We start from the raw sequence: 24,708 nt of genomic DNA on the forward strand, positions 1-24,708 counted from the left end.
GCCACTACTCTTACGAGCTGTGGGACACTGGGCAGACTTGGGCCACATGGATCATCATTAAGCACTATATAAGTATTTCCCGGTACAGCACTTATGTAAAATCTTCTCCCTTGGGGTTATATAATATAACATTTTGCTGAGCACCAACTACAGTGCTAGTATATACCAACAACTAGAAAAATGCAATCAGAATAGGCTCAGGGTAATTGAAGTTTGAAAGGGGGAAAGAGTGTGAGAGGAAGAGGAGAGAACTGGAGAGAAGAGAGGAAAAGAGGTGGAGAGAGGAGGGGAGAGAGAGAGACAGGGGAGAGGTGTTCTAGCTTAGCATATACGAGCGCCAGCAGCTTAAATGCATTCATGTGTATGCAGTGATAAGCCAAAGCTTTGGGTATATATTGCATTGGCTGTGAGGGTACAAGGGAATGAAATGGCTACAAAGCTGTTTCTGATGGGGAAGAAAATTTCCCTCCTACTTCTAAACTCTGAGGAATGTTGACATCTCTAAACAAACCTCCGTCACCTATTTTCAATGGGGTCCCAAGATTCTGAGTCTCCCCTAGACAAGTGGGGACACAGTGGGCATGTGGGTGCAGCCTTCAGATCTCCCTTTAACAATGGCCCTGCCATCCGGCAGCAAGGAAAGCCACCAGCCTCCTGTCACAGAACCTTTGAGCCCTGCTGTCCTGCTCCAGCTGAAGCTTCACTCTTCCTAGGTGGCCCCCAGCCAAGGACCAAGCTTGAGGGAGGAAGGTACCTGGTTGCTTTTGCTGAGACAGGTGATACTTTCTCTGGAGCTCTGTTGGGTAGACCCAGACTGGTCCGACATGTACCACTGTCTGAGCTTCTCACTGCCCAGTTGCCTTGCTTTCCTTCCACAGGTGTCAGATTGTCATCATGGTCTGACGGCTTGCCCTGCACAATCCTGAGTCTTCCTCCTTTATCTTGTACAGGTGTAACTCTTCCCCATTACCCTTGTAAGCCTCTTGCACGCCCAGCTCTGCCAGGGAGCCTGAACTGACACAGGGGAGAAGTTCATTGTGAAGGCTCCAAGGTAGAGAGGGATAAGGAAGAGGATTCAGACTCAGGAGGCTAAACTTTTAGCCTCAAGTTGAGCTCTCTACCACATGGCATTACAAATTCTGAGTCTTCCTGTTACTGGTCTTTCCATCAGAAGCCCTGAAGGGGGACACAGTATTATGCTGAATTCCCCACTGGATACTAGGAGATCAAAAGGTGCAACCACATGGGCCTACCTCCAGTTTATAATCTCATGGGGTACACTGCAAAGCACCATATACACGTTTGCAAAGGAAAATAGGAAAGCAAGTCACTAAAGCTCCAAAAGAGAGGACAGAAAGGTCACAACTGGGCAGAAGAAATTGAGGTCTCTGAAGGAGGAGGGGTTCTTCCTTGGTGGGAACATCCCCTGGGGTTGGGAGAGGCAAATGACTGTCTTTGGAAATTCTTTGTCTTTTCCCTTCCTGTTCTCTGTCTGGCTCCTTGTTACGAGGGGACTCTTTCTCTTTTCTTGGATGTTGCCTTTTACTTTCTCTGGCTCATTTCAAAGTTGGCATTCTCCCACTTGCCTTCTCTGGGCTGTCTCTCTCCTTTTCAGTGTTAACAATGAATCCCCAAGGAAGGAGGGGGCATTGGACCATCCCCACAAAGCCTGGTAATGTGCAAGGGAAGCCACAGGTCCTCTGCTGACAAGAGCGATCTACCCTGCGTGGGCAGCTGGTGGCGAGCGCCCTCCCGCCGCCACCTGCCCCTCCATCTAGGAGGCAGCAGGAGGGAGGACTCAGCACAGCCTCCTCCAGCGCAGCGTGTCTGGAGGAGGGGCACGGGCCGGAGCGCGGCTCCTAGAAACAACCAGGCGGGCAGAAACTCCCGCAGGCGCCTGCGGCTCCAGGGAATTGCGCCTCACGCTCCCGCCGAGCTTCCAGCCACTCGCCCAGGCTCCCAGTTTGCCTCCCAGGCTTTCCCTGTCCTTGTGTGCCCACCTTTCCCCCTCACATAGTCAAGTTCGACAAGCTCTCAAAATTGATAAACTTTCCTGCTTATCAGCCCCCAAGGGTTTCTCCCTCCTTGGAAGTCCTGGCAAACATTTTGTGTGTGGCTCTGATGTTGCCAAGTCGCAGACTAGTTTTAAAGATGAATTAAGTCCCCTCTCCTGAACGGTGAAGCTAGGGAAGGTGAGCCATAGTCGGTAGTGAGGCTGGTGGCCTGAGGAGTGCTTCGCTAATTTAGGAAGCCTGTTTGGATTTTTCGCAATTACACTTCCAGTTCTGTTAGGCGCTGGCTATGGGACCTTGGGCAAGGACTTGTCCTTTCTGTGCCTGAATTACCTCAGCTGTAAAATGGGAGTACAAATAGTGCTTACCTCAAGGTTTTGTGTTTTTTGTTAAATGAAGGTGGAATGCATTGTATGTAAAGTACTTAGAATAATATCTGAAACATTAGGGTACCCAATAATGATTAACTATTAATATTACTTCCAGATCCTCCTCCTCCTCCTCATCATTTTAAACCAGGGATTCCTAACAAGGGGTCCATGCACTTGAATTTAAATAAAAAACAACAACACGTTATTCTTGTGGGGACGTGTTGGTGTGGGTATGATATATTTATTAAATAACACACTCTATAGTGTGGACTTGGTTAGGGCTCTGTGGTTTTCCCCTGACTGGCAAAGGGGTCTGTGGAACCGGGAAGGTTACGAACCCCTGTTTAAGCATGAAACACAGCTACAAAATAATAAGACAAATTGTTAACTTGGCTTATAGACCATGCTTAATTAACAGTCATATGAACTACGTTTGGAAACACTAAACATAGTATTGGGAACATAAAGACTTAAATGCATATTTGTTAAATACTATAAATTAAATTCCACCAACTTTTTAGTGGGAAGAAAGGTAGCATAGGCTATTGTTTTAATTCTTGGCTGCTAAATCAAATACCATGCAATGAGTCGGCTTAAACAATGGGAATTTGTTGGCTCACGTTTTTGAGGCAAGGAGAAGTCCAGAATCAAGGTATCATCAAGGCAATGCTTTCTTCCAGAAGACTGTGGCATCCCGGGGCTGACTGCCAGCAGTCCTCGGGCCTTGGCTTTTCTGTCACATGATAATGGACGTGGCGGCCTCTCCTTTCTCTTCTGGGTTTGGGTGGCTTCCAGCTTCTGGCTGCTCCCTGTCACCTTTTCTCTCTCTCTGTGGCTTTTCCTATAAAACCTTCAGTAAGAGTATTCAGACCATCTTGATTGAAAAACAACCGTTTGCAGATGAAGTCACCTCATCAAAAAGTCCTATTTACAAGGCTTCACACCCGCAGACGGGGGTTAAGTTTAAGAACATGCTTTTTCTGAGGTTCGTCCTCTAAGCCACCGCGGCTCTATTCACATTTATTGTTAAGCATTCACAAACCTTTCATATTCTCACTAAGGGAGGATTTCTTTGCACGTGTAATAACGAAGCAATCTATCACCATCGTTGTGACCACCCATGTCTCTTCTAAGGAAACAAAGACATGGAAAATGTTCAATAATTGTCCAGGGGATGGATAAAACTTTAGGAGGTGTTTTTTTTCCCTACTACGCCCCAGTCTGCTGAGGCATTCTGTGTACACACACGCAGTGTACCACAAGAGGGCGTCTGTGGTCACAAAACCACCGAGGCGGCCAGCGACTAGACGGCAGGAAGTGTTGAAAACAGAGAAGCCGTTTGAATAATTACTGCCTCAAAATTGGGTAAAGTGGTCACAAATGAGCAGGGAGTATAATTACTAAAAGGGCAGATAGGCTTCCTGAAAGAGGAAAGCATTCCCAGGGACTCCAGCTGGCTAGAGATTTAGATTCCGAGCTTGATTCAGAAAACAGACTCATCCCAGGGAACGTTAAGTAGAAAATAAAAGAACTTCACATACAACCTAATGACATCCAGTTACCAGAATCCAAGGAAGTCTTAAACTTTAATGAGGTCCAGCTTGCCTCGAGTGTTTGAAGATTTCCAGGCACTTATCTGACGCAGTCAAGCAGCAAAGGAAATTCAGAGTTTTGGTGATGTTTGTCTCTCAGGTGTGACTCAAGTCTGGAGTAGGAAGCTGAGGATAACACAATTATAATCCGTATTCTTATTATCTGTATCCTGTTATTCTGGATGAAACAGACATGTGCTTTTCCTCGATCTTGCTTCCCTTCTCAAGCGATGTGCCAGCATAACAATTCATTCAGCTTCTAAGAACTAAGGCTTAACTCTGGACGAGACAATTTTAAAAATCAGAAGAATTTCCTCTCTTTCTCCCTTAGTAAGTTAGAATTATGGAATGAGAAGTTCTGGGTAACCCAAGTATTGGTTTTTATTCACTCCTTTACCAAAGTTATAATCGGAGACCATTGCAATGAGGGAAATTTCACATTAGTTTCTAATAATTGATCCTTGGGCTTTACTGTCAGAAAGTTACTTCGAGAGCTTAACCTACATCATTTTATAATATGTGAAATCAAACTGTGGCTGTTAGGGCAGATGAACGAAAGAGATCACAGCTGCAAATAGAATTCAAGATGTTGAATTCAATCCCTCAATTTCAATACTAGTTACCGTCATGATCACCCTCCACCAGATACATTCACCAAGCGAATGTGATTGGGCAACTGCTTTGTAGAAGAAGGGAATGGTAACAGCTGCGTGTGGGGAAGCAGGACAAGCCCCGATTGTTAGTGTCCCCTGGCGCCTATGACATCGGCATATTTGGTGGCTTCCCTGGGCCCTCCCAGAAGGGGCCAGGGAGACTGCTGGCTAAAGCTGGGCATGGTCAGTCCCTCGCATCCCTCCCCTTCCCACTGTGGGATCCACCTTCCTTGGCGTTGGCATCTCTTGCTTTTTGGTTGCAAGTAGGGTTTCTGGAATTAGCAAATAAAATCACAGGACATCCAGTCCAATTTGTATTTCAGATAAACAATGAAGACTATTTTAGTGTAACTATGTCACTGTTATTTTATCCGGCAACCACTTGCAAAGAGCCAGTGAATCCCAAGCAAAGTTCACCATCTTTGCCTAGAAAAGGCTTTTATAAAAGAGTAATAGTCACATTATATTCTATCCTGTCTTTTGTTTGCGGTGAATATATGCTTTGATGCAGAAAGAACATGTCTCAAAGAATCGAATCTTTAATAGACTCATAAAAATAAGATAACAATGCAAATAGTAGATAACAGCCACAGAGTACTTACTCTGTGCTAGGCCTTGTGGGAAACAATCCTCCAAACAACCCTTTACAGATTAGAAACCTTTACAGAGAGACGTTAAATAACTTGCTGGGGAAAACACCTTTTAAGTGGCCTGTGAAATGTGACACTGAGAATAAGTTTGCTTTTCCGACCTTTGCACAGACCCTATTGAGTTTGTCTTTCTCTCAACATATAGATGTACATACATACATATGTAGCTATACATCATACATACAGAGTATGTGTGTGTGTGCGATGTAGAAACTACCCTCAACTTTGCCCTGTAGGTCAAAGAAGTAGGCTCATCTTGACCCGTTGGCTCAACTGAATAAAGCCATTAATAAAAATTGGAAGCAATAACTTTTCTGCATCAATTCAATTTTGTAATCTCTTGGTGTTGGGGCAGAGGACAGAATAAATGTTTTCCTGAGATTCTGTCTTTCTACAGTCTCCTTGGTATGGACAGTTGAGGAGTAAGAGCCATCATGATATCTACTAGAAGAAAAAATCTCATTCCACCAGCACACAACTAAGAATGCTCAGTTAGTATGTGATACCATTTTTATTTGAGATGGGAAAGACCGAGGCTCTAGGATCCTTGTGAAAGGGGCTTTACGGTAAATTTTACATTTTTAATGTTGACATTCCCAGATCCAAGCCAAACTCAAACATGTATTCCCCTGGAGCCTCATCTGGGCAGCTTGGGAAGGAGGTGGGATGCTAAGCAATGCTGGTACCTCTTCTGAAGCCTGTGCCTGATGCTCCAGGAGATGCCAGCCACACCTCTCTGGGCTTACAGTACGGTTTGCATTTGCTGAGTTCTTAATGCTGATGCAAATGTAAGTGACTCCACTCTGACAGCTGAACAATTCCTTTTCCTCAAATGGCTGAATGGCAATGAAACACACTTTTGCAGCAAAACAGATTTTTTTTTTTTGTAATCTTTAAGAAAGGCAAACAAGAAACTGTTTAGAGAGTGAACTGAGTATGGGGAAATTGGGAGGGAGAAGGGCAAGGTGGTTTGAAGCTGTATGTATCCCAGAAAAACGTGTTTTTAAGCTTAATCCATTGTTGTTAGTGTGAACCCAGTGTAAGAAGGACCTTTTGATGAGGCTACTTCAGTTAGGGTGTGACCCACCTCAATCAGGATGGGTGCTCATCCTATTACTACAGTCCTTTATAAGTGGAATGAAATTCAGAGAGAGAAAGCCACAGAGGGCGCAGCCAGAAGCCAAACACCAACGGAACCATTACAGAAGGGAGAAACCAGGAGAAGCCACCATGTGCCTTACCACGGGACAAACTAAGGACCAAGGACTGCAGGCAGCCAGCCCCAGAACACCATAGTGGTCAGGGAAAAAGCATCACCTTGATGACGTCTTGATTTGGACTTCCTTTTAGCCTCAAAGCCGTGAGCTAATAAATTGCATTGTTTAAGCTGAGCCATTACAGATTGAGCAGTTCGGGAAAATAAAACAGGGCCTGTATAGATAACTGGCTTGAGGGGGTGATCCTGAGAAATTAGAATCATGTTAATGAGCTAGTACCCAAAATATTCTTGAATGCAACACTCATTCATCTCGAGCCCTAAGGATCCTATGATTGTCAGCAAAATAACATCTGAGAAAGCACTGTAAACTTCTGGGGAGAGAGGCTGTAACAAGGATGGTGATGTCCACTGGCCTGAGTTACTAGTACAAATCATACTCAAGGGTAATAACCCTCCAAAAGCCATGGGTAAATCCTCGGACTTCCCCTTTCTCTGCACACATCAAGGTTGTGGTTAAATTTACCTTGCCTCTTGTTCTATGGGCTTGTGCTTTCTCTAGGTGCAGATTCAGTTGATTGGCTAAGTACTAAGGCACTGATTCAAGGAATTTCCTTTTTCTTTCAGGATTGGTTACTTAAGTGTCAATAAACATCTCAAACTTCAACGTGGTCAATGTTTGTGTGATCTGGGTTAAAGCAAGGGACTGAGAGACTCATGTGTAAGAGTCATGTGAGCAAATATTTACTTAACACTACACCAGTATCATTCGCCCTTCCTACTTCCTGAGACTAGAGGGTAGGAAGGAAGGGACAAGGGTTAGGCAGGGTAAAGTTCAAGTCTGTATTAAATTCTATCATATTAGTTACTTTGGGGAGGGGAAAAATTAAGAAAAGGAATGACGGTGGAACTGCAGACAAATGCATAGCAAGAAATGCTTAGTGGCTGGTGGGGAGGACAACATGCGGCTAGGCTAGTTGTAAGAATAAGCTGATTTGTTCCAATGCAAATAAGAATGTTAACGTGTATGGCATGTATTCCTGTCTCGCAAAAATTAGTAATGAACAGATATAATTTTATAAGAGCTCCAAGTTGCTGAGTATGAGCTATACACAGATTGAAAGTAAAATATGAATATTGTCACTTATTTGTTTCCCACAAAATTAAGTGGAAATCCTTCCCAGCCAGTGACTTAGCTCTACCACCGCTGACTTGATCACAGTCTGTCTAAGTCAGTGGCACTGATGTCTACTCAGCTTTATAGTCTCAAATTTCCCCAGATTAGTTCTGGCTTTGAAAACATATGTCCCAGGCTATTTCCATTGGAACGAATACTTTTGATTTCCCTGAAACTGCAGGGATATTGGCGGGGGGGGGGAGAGTGGTGATAGGGTGCAAGGCTTGAATTAGGTAGAGAGAAAGGAGAGGAGCAGGGGAAAGAAGATGGGTGAGTTCTACTACCAGATGCTCGCTTACTTTCTGGCAATTCCTGTAAAGCTCAGAGTGAAATCCCGGTTTACTGATAAGTTTAGAGATTCATCAGGAAATGAAGTTCTATTTTGTTTGAAAAATAGATCGCTCTCTTGGAGGTGTTTGATTGACAGAACTGCTCTTCTAAGGTATGTTAAAAGATCACCTTGGAACTCAGTCAAGAGTCTGCTGTGCCAATATTGCCTCTGGTGTACTGAGGTCTGTCTCTCATCCCAACACTTGAAGGAAACCAGAGGAACAGAGATTCAAGAAACAGCGGCAATGATGTCAAAAAATGTGACCATGTGGAAATGAGAATGAACGCCTTTGCTGAGGTATAAAGACAGCAGCCCTTTTCAAGAAGATAATTTGAAATCTGGAATTCATCCCTTTCTGCTCATATGACCTTCAAAGCCCTAAGGGTCAATTCGGATGTCATTCTAGAAATTTCCTTGGGCTGGAACATGACCAATTGCTAAATCAACACTTATTCCCTCAAGTGGGAGTAGGTGAAGGGGTCCCCCAGAGCGGTTTTTTTTTTTTAAAGATTTATTTTATTTCTCTCCCCTTCCCCCACCCCCACCTAGTTGTCTGTTCTCTGTGTCCATTTGCTGCATATTCTTTGTCCGCTTCTGTTGTTGTCAGTGGCACGGGAATCTGTGTTTCTTTTTGTTGGTCATCTTGTTGTGTCAGCTCTCTGTGTGTGCGGTGCCATTCCTGGGCAGGCTAAACTTTCTTTCACTCTGGGTGGTTCTCCTTACGAGGCGCACTCCTTGCGCGGGGGGTTCACCTATGCAGGGGACACCCCTGTGTGGCATGGCATTCCTTGCACGCATCAGCACTGCACGTGGGCCAGCTCCATACAGGTGAAGGAGGCCCAGGGTTTGAACCGCGGACCTCCCATGTGGTAGGTGGATGCCCTATCCATTGGGCCAAGTCCGCTTCCCCTCCAGAGCTGTTGAGGATGGGGTGTGAGTAGCTGTCTTATTTCACTAAAGAACAGTATCTGATACTACTCTTGGGGCGTCGTGAGGGTAACCCAGCATGGGTTCAAAGCCGAGTGAATGTGATTTCCACACCTATTCATTTTTAATTGAAGTCTATTTAAAATTTGAGGACCCCTCTATTGCTAATTTGTTATGGCAATATTAATTAATGCTTTTGCTTTACAGCTGTTAGGAAGTTGCTTCTATTGAGTAAGATAGATGAACAGGAGTATGGGATTTAGAGAAACAATCTGTAAACTGGTCTGAGGTAGTTGGGGGTCACCTTGGTGTTTGGGAAAGGGATAGACACATTTGTGCAAAAAACGATTAATGTCCTGCAATGAGGCTGTTAGTGCATTAATAGACTCAGTCCTCTTGGTCTGGGGCTAATTCTTGGGACATATTGCATGAAATGTGCTCACATATAGGAGCTTGTATCCAAATTTACAATAAAATGCTGAAACTTAAAAAAAAAGTTCATTTCAGTTATGTTATAGATTTCCATGGTTTCTTCACCCTCTGAGAAGTAATTGCTTCAAGAAGAGGGAATAAAGTGGGGTGTGGGTTAAGTGTTTCTGGGCTTGTGAAAAATGGCAAGAAGTGAGGCCACAGATGTAATTTGCCCTGAAAGGAACTCTGAATGGTTGGTCAAAGCAACTAACCTTTATGAATAGATTTTATAAGACTTCCCTCTCTTACTTTCTGGAGTAAAAGTGTTTTAATTGCTTTGACCAAAGTCTTTGTAGACACTGTTCCCATCAGGGCTTCCATCCAATAAAGCAACTGACATGGAAGTTCAGAAAATAAAAAAATAAATTAAAGCTGAAAGAAAAATTCATAAGCATGTAAATAAACTTGTTTGGTTTCAAATGAGGGATGACGTTTCATCTTACTCCCTTTTTCTGAGTTACTACACACATACATTGCTAACTTAAATTCATTCCCCACCCCCCCCCCCCACAATACAGTGTACTTTATTCTCTTCTCTAAGCAGTTTTTATGGAAAAGAAAAGTTGAAAGAGGCACCTTTATGGCTGAATTTGCTGCTTTTATGAGTCCAGCTTTTTTTCATGCTAGGGGTGGAAAGTAAAGACTGAAGAGGATTATAAGATTTTGTACTATTATCATTTTTTTACAATGATGTTTGGAAGTAATGAGTATTTATATTCTGACATGGGGCACATCCTTAATTCTTAGTGTCTTTTTAACCTAGAGGATTCTTATACTGGGAAGGTTTCAAAATCTTCTTGCAGAAAAAGAAAATAAATAAGAATTCTGTCCTACCCTCTGAGTTATTTTCTAGTGTTCATTTGTTTAAAAAAAAATAAGAATTCAGTCCCACCCTCTCAGTTATTTTCTAGTGTTCATTTGTTATCATTATCAGTGGATGTTTCTAGAGTACCCAGCATCCTCATACTCTCTGTTAGCATTATTGCACATCTAAGTTTATTCGATGTTTTAAATAATTTAATAAACTCTTGGTTTCATCACTCTGCCTAAGTGACCTGAAGTCAGGACTCATAAAATTAAAGGAACAAAATTAAGCTGGTTCTAAGAAATATCCCCAAGTGGAAGATAAAGTGGAAATTATATATTAGAAATATTGACTCCTGTGATTTTCATTTCTATTGAGAATATTATGCTTCTGAACTTAACTCTTTCAAAGTTGAGACTATCGGCAGGTTGATACTACCTTTTGCTTACCATTGGAAACCTACTCTAGGTATGGAATGAGTAGATGTTTCATTCTTTCAAGTAAGTTGGTGTATTGAATTATTGCAATGATCACTCATACACATATACTCTCTAAAGATCTTCAACCAAAGGTGTTTTTTTGGTAATTTTACTTACTTAGATAGAGTAAAAATTTAAACTGCTGTTTTAGTCCTGACATTCTCTTACTGACCTGTATAAGAATCAGTTGGGGAAGTTTCTTTAAAAATACAGATTCCTGGTCTCCATCCAATAACTTATTTATTATTAATTTTTAAAAAGATTTATTTTTTATTTATTTCTCCTTCCTCCTCCCCCCAGTTGTCTGCTATCTGTGTCTACTCGCTGCACGTTCCTCTGTGACCGATTCTATCCTCATCAGCAGCAACGGGAATCTGTGTTTCCTTTTTTGTTGTGTCATCTTGTTGTGCCAGCTCTCTGTGCATGCAGTGCCATTCCTGGACAGGCTGCACTTTCTTTCGCACTGGGCGGCTCTCCTTACGGGGCGCACTCCTTGCGCATGGGGCTCCCCTACGTGGGGGACACCCCTGCATGGCAGGACACTCCTTGCGCGCATCAATACTGCGCATGGGCCAGCTCCACATGGGTGAAGGAGGCCCGGGGTTTGAACTGTGGACCTCCCATGTGGTAGGTGGACACCCTATCTATTGGGCCAAGTCCGCTTCCCCCAATAACTTCTTGACTTTCTTGCAGTAGGAACCAACAACTGCATTTTATTTTATTTTATTATTTTTTTTATTGACTTTGTAATAATATTACATTAAAAATATATATGTGAGGTCCCATTCAACCCCACCCCCCACCTCCCCTCTCCCCCCCCCAACAACACTCGTTCCCATCATCATGACACATCCATTGGATTTGGTAAGTACATCTTTGGGCACCTCTGCACCTCATAGACAATGGTCCACATCATGGCCCATACTCTCCTCCATTCCATCCAGTGGGCCCTGTGAGGATTTACAATGTCCGGTGATTACCTCTGAAGCACCATCCAGGGCAGCTCCATGTCCCAAAGACGCCTCCACCTCTCATCTCTTCCTGCCTTTCCCCATACCCATCGTCCACCATGTCTACTTTTCCCAATCCAATGCCACCTCTTCTATGTGGACATTGGATTGGTTGTGTCCATTGCACCTCTATGTCAAGAGGAGGCTCAGATTCCACATGGATGCTGGAGCAACTGCATTTTAAATAAGCTTCCCCAAATGATACCTGTGTACTGTAATATTTGATTTTTTTTTTCATAGACTACAACTTAAAAGAGAATTACTAGTAGGGATGGTTCTGAAGCTTCATTCATATGAGACCAACTCCAGTGAAAACCATTAAACAGAGACACAGTATCTTAGTTTGCTTCTATCGAAGTATAACCCAATATGAGTATCTTAGGACCAGACTCTTTTGGTTTGTTTTTATGCACATTGAAGACTAACCTGTGTTGGGCAAAACCTCGAACTTTTGGCAGAGAATATTGAATATTGATGCCAGTATTCAAGTTCCAGAAATTGTGTACCTCCAACAGTAACTGCTACCTTATTTTCTGAGGTAGACTTGGGCAGGGGCAGTTATTCAAATGGTCCACTGGAACATCTGTCCTGTGGTGGTTGGGTAATATGCCCTTTTCTGAGAGAACAGAGCAAGAGTGACTGGAATATCTGACCTGGGGCCTGGAAGCCAGCTTGCTTTACAGTCTGGAAGTACTAACAGAGCAGTTAGATGAGGCTAAAGAAGGGGGCTAGTACCTTTAGGGACCTAGAAACCTCCAGAAGCATCGTGGCAACAGAAACAGGCAGTGTGAACTTGCAGGAAGCATGGTATACAGATGGAGTTCCAAAAGGCAGGGGGTATGGGGATCACAGCCAGAAAAGCAAAGCAGCATTTAAAGTGATTTTTGGCATGTGTTCTTTTCTTCTCTTTCAAAATTTCCTCCTGAAGCCAGACCAATCGAAGACAGGATTCTAGTGCAATAAACCTGGTGACAGGAACTGATCCTGATGACCACTGCCATGGTCAGCCCTGCATCCAGCTATTGGGAGCAAATTCTGTGCGGGGGGAGTTAGGGGAGAGGATAATGAGCCTTCTGGAATGGCAGAGGTGCCAGTGGGTGTGATGAATAGCACACAGCCCTCTCTATGCTACATGCCCTTCATCATCTAGTCGGGGTGGTTAGCGGACTGTCAGAGAAAAATAATTTAGCGGCAGTGGCTTTAACTGATGTGCTGCATTCTGGGGTCAAATGACTATTACAAAGTAGTAGCACTGACTGGTTTCTTCATCGTGAAAGCTCAGGGTTGACAACATAAAAGAAGAAGGCATCACGGCCAGATTTCACTGACATCCTTCAAATTTCACCCAGGGTGGGGTGGAGAGGGAGTGGGAAGAGAGAGGCAAGAAGAGGGAAAGAAGGGACTTTTCTTCCTAAACAAAAAAAGCGCCAGGCTTGATTGAGGGCCATCAGCGGGGCTGTGAGGTTTGAAGCTGGAAACATCAGGTTAGGGATAACGATGAAAATACAACAAAGACAAGGGGGACAAAATCCACAGGCTCTTGGTGGTAAGAGCAAAAGGTACTGATAAGGGTCATAAGCAGTCTCAGAAGGACTCGCCCTGCATTGGATGACACCTGGACTGGGCAGCTGGGGATTTCCAGGATGTTGAGGGCAAGTTGAAGCCACAGGGAATGGAGAAACAGATGGGAAGCAAAAAGAGAGGAAAATAAATAAAATGGAGGAGTAAGAAAACAGAAAGCAGGGCTCCTGAATTTCTCTCTAGAAAGCACTTAGAGATAGCCCTTTAATTGGAAGGCTAAGAGACTTACGTGAAAGCTGTTCTTGCTTTATAAGGAGCTAGAACTGCTTTTCCTTGGATTGTACATTTGAAGGTGGGTTGGAAGACAAAAATCAAAGGAGATTTAGTCTAAATCTCTCCAACCCACTCCTTGGGATAATCATTGGACAGTCAATAAATATTTGAAAATAAATGAATGAATTGAAGATACACATACAGGAGGCATACGAGTGATTATAATCCCTTGACTGGTAATCTCTCTCCCTCACTAGACCAGACTACATGACAAGAGAAGCAGCACATTGTTTGCCTTGCCCCTGGTATCCCCTGTGCCGGAGAAGAGTCAAAGAAATATTTACTGAATGAGTGAAAAAACAGATGCTTGGACCCCAGGCATTCAAGACGCGAGTGGCCAACTTCAGTTTATCACAGCAAAAGTATCCCTTAGTGGTAGCTGAGGTTTTGGTGGTGCCCTGTGTGATTTAACAGATTTATGATCTCCCAAAGCAAAATAATGGATTCTCTTCTCGGTGTTGTGAGGTAAGAATGATAACGATCAGAATAATAACTTGCAATTGTTGAGTACTTACTATGAATCCCGCACTGGGCTAAGTGCTTTTTAACCATGTAAAATGTTTCTTTCCTTAATTGATGCCAAAAATGAACAAAGATAATTTTCTGTATCGTATGCATTAGTGATGCCCACAAATAATTTTCAAAATGATAAGAGAAAAGAGTAATTTGCATAAGTAAGCAATGACAAGACTTGGAAGTATAAAGTTGTTTAAAAATGGTGTGAATACAATTCCTGACTCCCAGCCAGGATTGGAAAACCTTTCTTGAATGATTAAAGGTAAACTAACATCAGAAAGCAGATCCTGTAGTTGTATCTGAAAAGGCCCAAGAGGTGCTCATACTGATTGAGAGAAGCAAGGCTCTATTTAAGACCCGTTTTGGTTTTCTGACCGCTCTTGCTTTTCGATCTTAGGCTTCTTCCTCTGACCCTCTTCCTGGAACCCTCTCCTGGTCCCACCAGGAGCAAGTTCACCCAAGTTGCATCCCATAGAGGCACCACACTCCTAGCACAATCCTAGAGATGAAACAACTCATATTTGCTTGGCTTCCTCATCCCCCTGCCTGTCGTTTTTAGCTAGAAAAGCAACTGAAACCATTATCTCACAAATACCTTTTTACCTCCTACTTCCTTCTGGCTGTATATTATCTAGAGACCAAGATATTGAAGGGGACTGGCAAATAAAGTTCGGCCCCCACCTCTCTAGAGGAACAGAAGGCTGCCTGGCCCCGCCTTGCCTCTCCCTCCACCTGGAGCTGTGGTGTCTTCCTGGTAGCTGGCATCATGATGACAAAAATTACCTGACTTCTGTAATTCTCCCATTACCTCTGGGAAGTTGGAGTGTTGATACGCTCTTTCCTTTCTTTACATTCACATGATTGTCTCTCCAAAAAGCCTGCAAATTGCTGCTAATGATAAGGATAGCAAAAGGGGTCTTTTGTGTGCACCTGGCAGAAGGCTAGCTTTTCTGGAAAGAAGTGCTGGGATGCTGCACTCTACTTACAGTAACTGGAGGAGAGGGGTCTGCCTGCTGCGTGCCCCCCCCCTCCCCCTTTTAGCAAGAACAATAGCAATTCACGTTCATCTTAGCATTCTTCCACCTGCACGGCAGCTACCTGAGATTTCTCACCTGTGGCAAAGGGTGACTTTTACTCCTGCTGGGCAGGTGGCTGGGCAGCCGGATGTTAAAGAGGGCCTGGAGGGCAGCCTGCGCTGCCTGGCCCTTGGCCAGCTTCTTGCTACGTCCTGAGCCTTCAAAGGTCCTCCCGTCCACTCTCACGGCCATCACGAAGCTCTTGGCGTGCTGCTTCTCCACCGTCTCGGAGAGGCAGACGTAGCTCAGGCCCGAGCGCAGTTCGTTGAGCACCACCACAGGGTTCCTTTCCCCGTCGGCGGGGGGAAGCACCCTGTGCTTGCTGGGCCTCGCGGGGCCCATCAGGTCCAAGGTGTGGCAGAGCAGCCTCCCGCGCCGATACGCCGTGGACAGCAACTCGGCGTTGACGGGGCGGCGGCCCGCCAGGTCCTCGCTGGGGGCGGATGGCTCAAACTCCTTGAACAGAGTATCGGGGAAGTCAGCCTGGTCGGAGGTGAAGTCCGTCGACGGGCTCACGCTCGTGCCCATGGCAAAGTGCGCTTGGCAAGCATTGGGGAACTGGACGAACGACTTCAGCGCCAGCTCGGCGGCGCGCATCTTGGCTTTCTTTTTGGTGGGTCCTGTGCCCTCGAACGTGAGCCCGTTGACTTCCACGGCCACTGCAAAGACAGGGGCGTGCACAGGGCCCGTCTGCGAGACCATCTTGTACTGCAAACCCGGCTTCAGCTCGTGGAGCTGGACCAGGGCGTTCTTTGGCGTCATCGACCATGAGAGTTTTTTCCAGATCAGCTGTAATTTGCAGAAATGGCCACTGTTGCCCTCCTCCAGGGGTCTTTTCCTCTTTATACTGGGTGCGCTTCCTCTTGACCTGTCACTGGGTGGGAGTGGCTTGGTCTCCAGGTTGCCCACATGACGGTTTTCCTTCACTTCCGCGCTGCTGGTACCTGGTAGTGAAAATAAATTAGTCATGACCCAAGGCAATGGCAGGTTGTTACCAATGACAAATAGAATATCATATTGCAAAACTTGCAACTCATAAATATAAAAGCCCTTACCATAAGGATAAGAAAACCTAAGCCTGTTCAATGTGCTGCGGCAGCCTGTCCCAACGCCAAGGCAGCATATTAGTGGAGAAGCACATCCTTTGCTTCTTGGCTGGCAGAAATTATCATGCACCCTTGATAAGTGGGGGAATGACGACCTGCCAGGGGCCAATTAGCTATGAGGAGTAAGGATATCACAAGCCAAGAAATTTATTCTTGAGCAGTTCTTGGAGAGCTGCAATTCTGAGAAGAAAGCCGGAGGGGGTGGAGAGAGGCGTTTGTGCTGCTCGGCACTTTATCCGCTCTGTAACTACTGAAGGATTCTATTACCAGGCACTGAAACCAGCTGCCAGCGTCCTTCAAACATCCACCAGCCCTTCATCTGTCTCAGTGCTGCCCTCAACTCGCTTCCCTTCAAAACACGAGCAAAGCGACTCCTTTCTATCATTTATTGGACCATGTTGGAGCTCAGAAAAGTCTTTCTTGCCTTTTGAAAATTCCATCTTCCACACAGTGGGGGGTGGGAGTAGGGGAAACAAGGCTCAGGACCCTCTCGTTTGCTGATCCTCCTCGGCTGGGCTAGCCTCAGGCTCTGTTGTGAACAGCAGGAGTGTACCAAACTTGGCCTTTCAAGCTATGTGTGTGAGCAGAAGGGATTCAGACTGCTCTCCTTTTGTGAGGAGGATAAAGACCCTGCACTGTGTCATCCTCTGGTTTTCTAGCCCCCAACAGAGTTTCTCAAAACCAAACCTCCTTGTTTACAAGAGGAGGTGAAAAAGAACGACTTCTCTTCAGGTGCCTGTAGCGAGAAGGACGAGAAGCAAAATGGAATGACTAAGCATTGAGCCCGAGCGGAGATACTGCAGCGTGTCTCTCCGTCTTTTCCCATGTCCCAGTTGGCAAAAAAAAGTCCACATACCCAATCTGGCCCCTGCCTGGTTTCATGAGAAAAGTTTGTTAGGAACACAAGCATGCCTTTTGCTTACATATTGCCGATGGCTGCTTTTGCACTACAATGACAGAGCTGAGTAGTCTCTAGACCATGTGATCCCTGAAGACTAAAATATTTACTTTCTGGGCCCTTACAGAAAGCTTTTTTCAACACCTGTCCCAGATGAAACACCACACTGGAATTTTTCAAAGGCCACAGGTGCAAGGATGGGGTTTTTATATTTCATCTAAGATGGTAGCTCTCAGTCTTCACTGTGTATCGTAGTCACCTGGGATGCTTTTGAAAATTTCATGTGCTCAAGTCCACCTCCCAGACACTCGGTTCTCACTGGCCTTGGAGGACCCCAGGTGTTGGTATTTTAAAATAATCCCCAGTATAGGGGTTGAGAACCATGGGTCTAAATGGGCGTGTTGGAATATCTCCGGGCACCAACTTCCACACTTCCACACTCCCCTAAGTGACAACAGAATCCCTGTTCTCATTCCTTAATGTCCATCACTGGGATTTCTTGCCTCATTAATCACATTGGCAAACACTCTAAAAAGACTGATAATGCCATAGTGGTTTTAAGGATACAGCATCCACAGATGGATGGTGGTGACCATAAGTCGAGCCACTTTGGAAAGTATTTGGGGAGTATCTAGTAAAAATCAGGAAACATATACCACACTCAGCAATTTTACATCAGGTATACATCCTAGAGAAACCTTACATATCTGGAAGCAGATATGAACAAACATGTTCATTAAAGCACCCTTTTTTGCAAAATTGAAAACTTAGTACCTAAATTCCTGGTTAGAGGAATAGTAAATAAACTGTGGTATAATTGTGCGATAGAATACTATATAGCAGTTAAATTTAATATATATCAACATAAATGAATCTCAGAAATATGTCAGATGATAAAAGCAACTTGCAAAATCATACATAAAGCTTATCATTAAATATAATTATAAAAACTTACAAACGTTAGATATACATGTAATCATACATATGTGGTAAAATTATAGACACATGTTTAGTAAGGATACATTTCAACATGCCCCAGGAAGGGAAGGAGGGAAATGGAATGTGGGGGTCAGAGGGTGGCTTCATTTGTGTCTGTAGTATTTTTATTTCTTTTGCCAAAAATGATCCGAAGTAAATTTAGCAAAATCCTAATTGCTAACTTTGAGTGATGGATGCATAAGAATTAATTTTAATATTTGATGTACTATTTTTAATGTTTGAAATATTACAGATATTAAAGAATTAAGTATTTAAAATGAATAATGATAATTTAATTTGTCTGGACTAGCCATCTTAGACCACACTCCTCCGGTAAAGCTCTTCTCTTAGGAAAATCTTGGACATGGTTTGCCACATGATCCACGGAGTGCCTATTGCCCTTGATCTCCTTCATGCTGCCAATGGAACATCGATTCTGAAGCATAACTTAGATTGTTCTCATATTCCATAAAATTCTATGATTTTATACTCATGAATATTCTCAAGAATGCTAAATTTTCAGGTTTTATATAAAATATCCTGACAATTACAGTGGTCAATGGTATAGTTTCCAGATTCTGGATCTTGACCTTATTATCTCTCTTAGTTTTCAAATCAACTCAAGGTCAGGTCTTATAATCACCCTTTTATAAGTGAGGCTCAAAGAGATGAAGTTGTTTGCCCAAAGTCACATCAACTGGTCGTTGGTGGAGATGTGACTCAATCCTAGGGATGGCAGATTCTCCTCATTCTTTTTTAAAAAAATTTTTTTAAAGACTTATTTTTTAAATTTATTTCTCTCCCCTGACCCCTGTTGTCTGCTCCCTGTGTCCATTTGCTGTGTGTTCTTCTGTGTCCGCTTGCATTCTTGTCAGTAAAACCAGGAATCTGTGTCTCTTTTTGTTGTGTCATCTTTCTGCGTCAGCTCTCTGTGTGTGTGGCACCACTCCTGGGCAGCCTGTGTTTTTTTCACGCAGGGCAGCTCTCCTTATGGGGCACACTCCTTGCATGTGGGGTTCCCCTTTGCAGGGGACACCTCTGCATGGCACGGCACTCCTTGCACACATCAGCACTGTCCGTGGGCCAGCTTGCCACAAGGGCCAGGAGGCCCTGGGTTTGAACCCTGGACCCCTCATATAGTAGGGGACACTCTATCAGATGAGCCAAATCCACTTCCCTCCTCATTTTGTTTTGTTGCAACAAAAATGGTTTCATGGAAACAGAATAATTTTATCACTTTCTTGGACATTTTATAATAATACGCTTTTTTTCTGGGTCCTCTAGAAGAGAATAATTATGTCAAGACCATAGTCTTTAATCAAAGTTGGGATGCATATATGAGATAAGGTTGGCCTGGCTCTAAAGAGCTGTTCCATTTGGAAGAGGCAAGGCCACGTATAAAGCATGTTCCTTTGTACCTTAGATTTTGCCTTAGGAATTAAAAAATCTCCAAGGTTCCTTGGAGGCTCTGTTGCAAGTTGTGAATAAATTTTTTTTCCTTGTTAAGCAAGTAAAGACATGTGGTGATTTTTACAGACAAACCACAGCTTGAAAATCGACTTTGAGTGCCTCACTTAGTATTGACACATAGACACGTTGCCCTCACTCATGCCCTGAAAATTAAGTAGTGCTAAGACCTGGCTGACTCAACAACCATACTCCTGGTACTTCATTTTATAACAGTGTTGTTGAAGAATAACAAAGGAAAAAATACAATTTCATGGGCACAAAAGATACCTTTGAAAATCAGGTACTTTCAAGGGGCATACTGACAGTTTAGAATGTTCTTTTCAGAGTTGCTATGCTGTTCTTTCAGATTAGGATGAATTGTTCAGTTACACTGTCACAATACTACCATCATTTTTATTAAGAATATAAATCAACTCATCAAGAGGGTGTTCCGAGTGCAATGTGGTGGGCCCTGTGTGGAAAGTGTTGTCTATTTGCTCAAATCCTAACTTCTCACTAGTTTAATTTTCTAAATTGTGAGATATTTCTACTATTACTTTGGTTCTCAGTTTGTCTCTAAAAAATATTTGGCTTGGAAAGGTAATTTTATTCAAAAAAGTGAATCTAAGAGTTTTTATAAGTTTTAGAGGCATAATAGTCATTTATAATCTATTTAAGTAGAAACAATTACCTTCCAAACATCAAGCACTGAATCTTAATCATTTTTTGAGCATCATTATGCATTTTAGGTATGCATACAACAATGAGCTCTGACATTTAGGGTATTTCAGACCAGGGGATAATAGATTGAAATCATCCATGCAGTTTTCCAAATTGAAAGTAAAATTAAAAAAAAACAAAAAACAAAAAATAAAAAAGACAAGAAGAAGCAATACAACCACAATCCTCATACCATATTGCCTAGAGACTTGCTTGGGACTTTCTAATTTCTTATTGATTACTCACAATGTGAGGACTGAATGAGATTTTTAGATTGTTAGCAGAATTAACATTCCAACAGTTTTCCCTTCCACCTACACTAAAATGTTTTTCATATACTTCTTTTCTACAATTCTAAATGTCTTTTAACTGTCATTGTTAACGTTTTCCATGGCACAAGGCATGATTATTCAAGTGTGGCATGAGGACTCCTTCCATTTAATAATTTCTGGTTTAAAAAATGCAGACTTCTGGACCCCATCCTAGACATGCTAGCTAGAACATTGGGGAGTAATATTTATGCACTTGGTTTGAACACTAGCCTAGGGGTTAGACTCCTGTCAATGGGCCAGATTGCTCTGGTTAACTGGCCTGTTGAGTCAAATCAATGACTGAAAAATTCCATCTCTGCCTTGGTTTGGGTTTTCTATACCAGAAGGAGTAGGGAAGTAGTGGAGTACAGTGCATTGGTTACTTCATGGGCTCTGGAGTCAAGCAGATTAGAGGTCCCCCTTCCTTCATTAATATATATGTGACTGATGGGCAAATCACTTAATTGGTCTCAACTCCTTTTTTTTTTTTACATAAAATGAGAATTTTATTAGTATTTGTCTTATAAGGTTATTAAGAAGATTAACTAAGGTAGCACATATAATGTGCACATTAAAGAGCATTATACATAGGAAAGTGTAGAATGTTTTGTAAAATTAGCAGGCAAAAAATTTAAGCAGACACTTCTAACGTGTCTTTTTTTGTCCAGGCCCAAGTTCTCTGCCTGCTTATTTTATTTGCTGGCATTCCAGATCATTGTTTGTAGAAATTCCAGAACACTCCAGAAAGAAGGGGGGTAACATGTCTCCTCATGTCACAAGGAACCTCACATGTGGAGATCACATCTTTGAGGTTTAGAGGTCCGCGGTTCAAGCCCCGGGCCTCCTTGACCCGTGTGCAGCTGGCCCATGTGCAGTGCTGATGCACGCAAGGAGTGCCCTGCCACACAGGGGTGTCCCCTGCATAGGGGAGCCCCATGTGCAAGGAGTGCTCCCCAAAGGAGAACCGCCCAGCACAAAAGAAAGTGCAGCCTGTCCAGGAATGGCGCCACCCATGTGGAGAGCTGACACAACAAGATGACACAACAAAAAGAAACACAGATTCCTGTGCCGCTGACAACAGAAGTGGACAAAAGAACACACAGCAAATGAACACAGAGAACAGACAACCAGGGGGGAGGAAGGGAAGAGAAATAAATAAAATAAATCTTAAAAAAAAAAAAAAGACATCTGTGCTGTTTTGGAGTTCTAGGCCCCATATCTTGAAAATGTCCCTGTCCATCAGTAAGTTTTAGTGGTCAGGCAAACCACATGGTCTTCTCTTCATTAAGAAACTAAAATTCATCCACACATCTTTTCCTTTCTCTTGGCAGGGCAAACGTTGATTCTCAAGTACTTATGGAGTGTAGCAACCGTACTAGGTCCTGAGCATACAAAAAGATAAGCCTTGTTTTTTGGGAAGCTTGTGGTCCAGTGGGAGAAACAGGCACTCATAATACTTACGGGTGATAAGCACCAGGGTAGAAGGATGCAGGGCCCTGGGGGGCACAGAGGAGGGGCATTAACCTGGTCTGGCTGCCCCCAGGAGGGAGTGTGAGCAGAGGTCTTACTTTGCTGAGTGAGTCCTCCGCCTGAGATTTGGATTCTGCCTGAAGATACATCTGGTCACTGTAAACCTCACGCCAATTTGCCAGGCCCCCGCTGGAGTTTTGCTCTGGTGATTCTATATGAACCTTTCACAGGATTCAACTCTGATTTTACAAAATTACCATTTTCTTCTTCCACATGAGGGGTATTAAATAAGTTACATTCCTTTCCCTTGAACCAGGAAATTATTCTCATTTTTTCCCTCCATTTAGTTAATAGGTTCCACATACTCAATTGTTACATAGAATAACCCACAGATAAAATGTCAAGAAACCAAGAAAGCTCATATTTCAAAATATAGACTTGCCTATGCCCATGTTTAGTCAGATGTCGGTGTTAGGGAATCTAACAGGTGTGGTGGGTTATTCATATTTGTAACTGCTGTCACTTTTGTTTGTCTCTCGATTACCATTCATAGACCTAGTCCTCCCTTTCTGCCCTTTGGGTCTAGCCATGCACTGAGAAGTTGCAGCTGAGGGGAAGTTGAGGGACCTTTCTCAGTTTCAGTCAAATCGGAAACTGGCCCTGTGTGTGGCATTAGCTTCGCGGGTGCCTGTTCCTCCTCTTCGATGCTTTATGGGAACTACCCACTGTAGGTTCCGTCCATTACAAACCTTTCGCCCGTTATCCGGGCAGCCCCTCGGCCAATGCGCTTTGCTCAGGAAATGGCAACAATAATTTTGACTTAGCCTCGCACAAGCCTGATTGGCACAAGTCTCCTCATGCATGTGTGGGCAATGGGCTCAAACCATTTCAAACTCTATCACTGATTTTCCAGAGCTGACATGGGCGAGCGTGAGCTTTTTTCTAGTAGTTTTTGCTCCTTTGTGTTCTGCTTATCATTGCCTAGGCTTGCCCTGCTTTCTGAAAGATGTCCCGAGTCTTTTAGAACAACGTGGTGAACGTATCGGTCTCTAGATGGAGCTTGAAAGCACGGGCTTTGGATTCAGCAGCAGCTGGGTTCTGCCATGTGACCTGGGCACATCACACAGTTCTTTGAGCCTCAATTTTCTCCTTTGCACCTTGGTATAAAAATTGTACCTCCTACAAAGGGTTTATTGTGAAGATTAATTTAGACGGTATGTGTATAACTTTTAACAATCTATCAAATATTGTAGGTACTCAAAAATGTCTATTTCCTTATTATTGTTGATTAGTATTACTACCAAAGAGTTATAATAGTTGCCATTGTCCTTGAAGGGCATGAAGCAGGAAGGGCAGTGTTCTCCCTTTTCGGAGTCTCCCAGGGGTTCTGAGATTATAGGATTTCAGGGGCCAATGTGATAAAACGTTTGATTCTAAAAGTGCGTTTGTTGTACACTTGGAACAATTCAAACTTGGGGTTCATAATAGTTATAAGAATATTAAATCCTTTCCTTCTACTCTGGAATTCATTCTCCCCAATAATGACTATTCTTACCAGTGTGAGCTCACAGACTCCTAGCATGTTAGAGCTGAAGTAGCTCTGAAAGAAATCTTCTATTAGAGGTCAGACTGGGGAAATAACTTGGTTAACTAAAAGTCAGCTATACATTAAGGTTCACCGAAAGGTTTGTCCATGCCCCACCTTACCCCAATCCTCTTTATCTCTTTCTGACTTTCTCTTACACACACACACATTCACTCTGATACAGACACACACAGACATACACATGCACACAGAACCGCACACATAGTCACAGACACACACGATCACACACACATACAAATACTATGCCTTTTCAGCACACGGGGCTTTGTGAGGTGAGTTAAGTTGTTTCGAGTTCCTCAGAGTCACTGCTCACACAGGCAGGACGGGAAATCATCCAGCCTTACCTGCTCCCCATAGGGCTCCAACAGGAGCATAGTGCCTTGGTGGTAAAATAACCACAGTGTTTGTAGTGTATGGTGGGGGTGGGAGGAGACACCCCGCTGCAGAAGAACACCGGTGACACACAGAGGGGAGCTGAAGAGCATAACTTATTGGGGGGACAGGCAATTCTCCCATCCAGGCCCCACCCTACCCCCCTCAGGGGCGCACACCACATACTTTCCCCTTGAAAAATCTCTGATTTGGATTACAAAGGCTTTTCCTTAAAGAAAGCCACTCCCAAAGAAACGGCATGCCTGGTTTCCTAAGTGCCAGCAGGGTATGTTTCATACTCTGCCTCTAGGCATTGGTAAATTACCTTATACTCTCAGGTGTCTTAAAATGAGATATCTGTTAACTGTGACTTTCATAGGGGTTTTGCCGGCGACATCAGATCACCAGGCAGTTGCACGTGTCCTTCCATTGTAGAAATCAGAAAAAAAAGCAGGCAAATAACTTCAAACTACATTAGATAAATACCATAAGCAGCAGTAATAGAACAATCATGAGCAATTTGAACACCGCCAAGCACTAAAAGAAAATGTCTAAGTCAGAGAGACATATACAAGGGGAAATGCAAAATGAAATTATTTCCATTCTGCTTCTCTCACACATTGATTTGTCTCCCGAGCCTCAAATACATTAGCTTGTT

The 24,708-nt window shown here is 43.5% G+C and overlaps 1 protein-coding gene across 4 annotated transcripts in view; it reads right to left on the reverse strand.

Moving 5' to 3' along the window:
- Positions 1-24,708, reverse strand: part of ADARB2 (adenosine deaminase RNA specific B2 (inactive)) — a 627,544-nt gene that overhangs the window by 192,824 nt on the left and 410,012 nt on the right. For all 4 annotated transcript variants that reach the window (XM_058297664.1, XM_058297665.1, XM_058297666.1 and 1 more), the window contains one exon: positions 15,177-16,084. In XM_058297664.1, the coding sequence (XP_058153647.1) occupies positions 15,177-16,084 (908 nt within the window). The remainder of the gene's footprint in view (positions 1-15,176; positions 16,085-24,708) is intronic.

The sequence above is a fragment of the Dasypus novemcinctus genome, chromosome 5 (genome assembly GCF_030445035.2).
Source record: "Dasypus novemcinctus isolate mDasNov1 chromosome 5, mDasNov1.1.hap2, whole genome shotgun sequence".
NCBI lineage: Eukaryota > Metazoa > Chordata > Mammalia > Cingulata > Dasypodidae > Dasypus > Dasypus novemcinctus.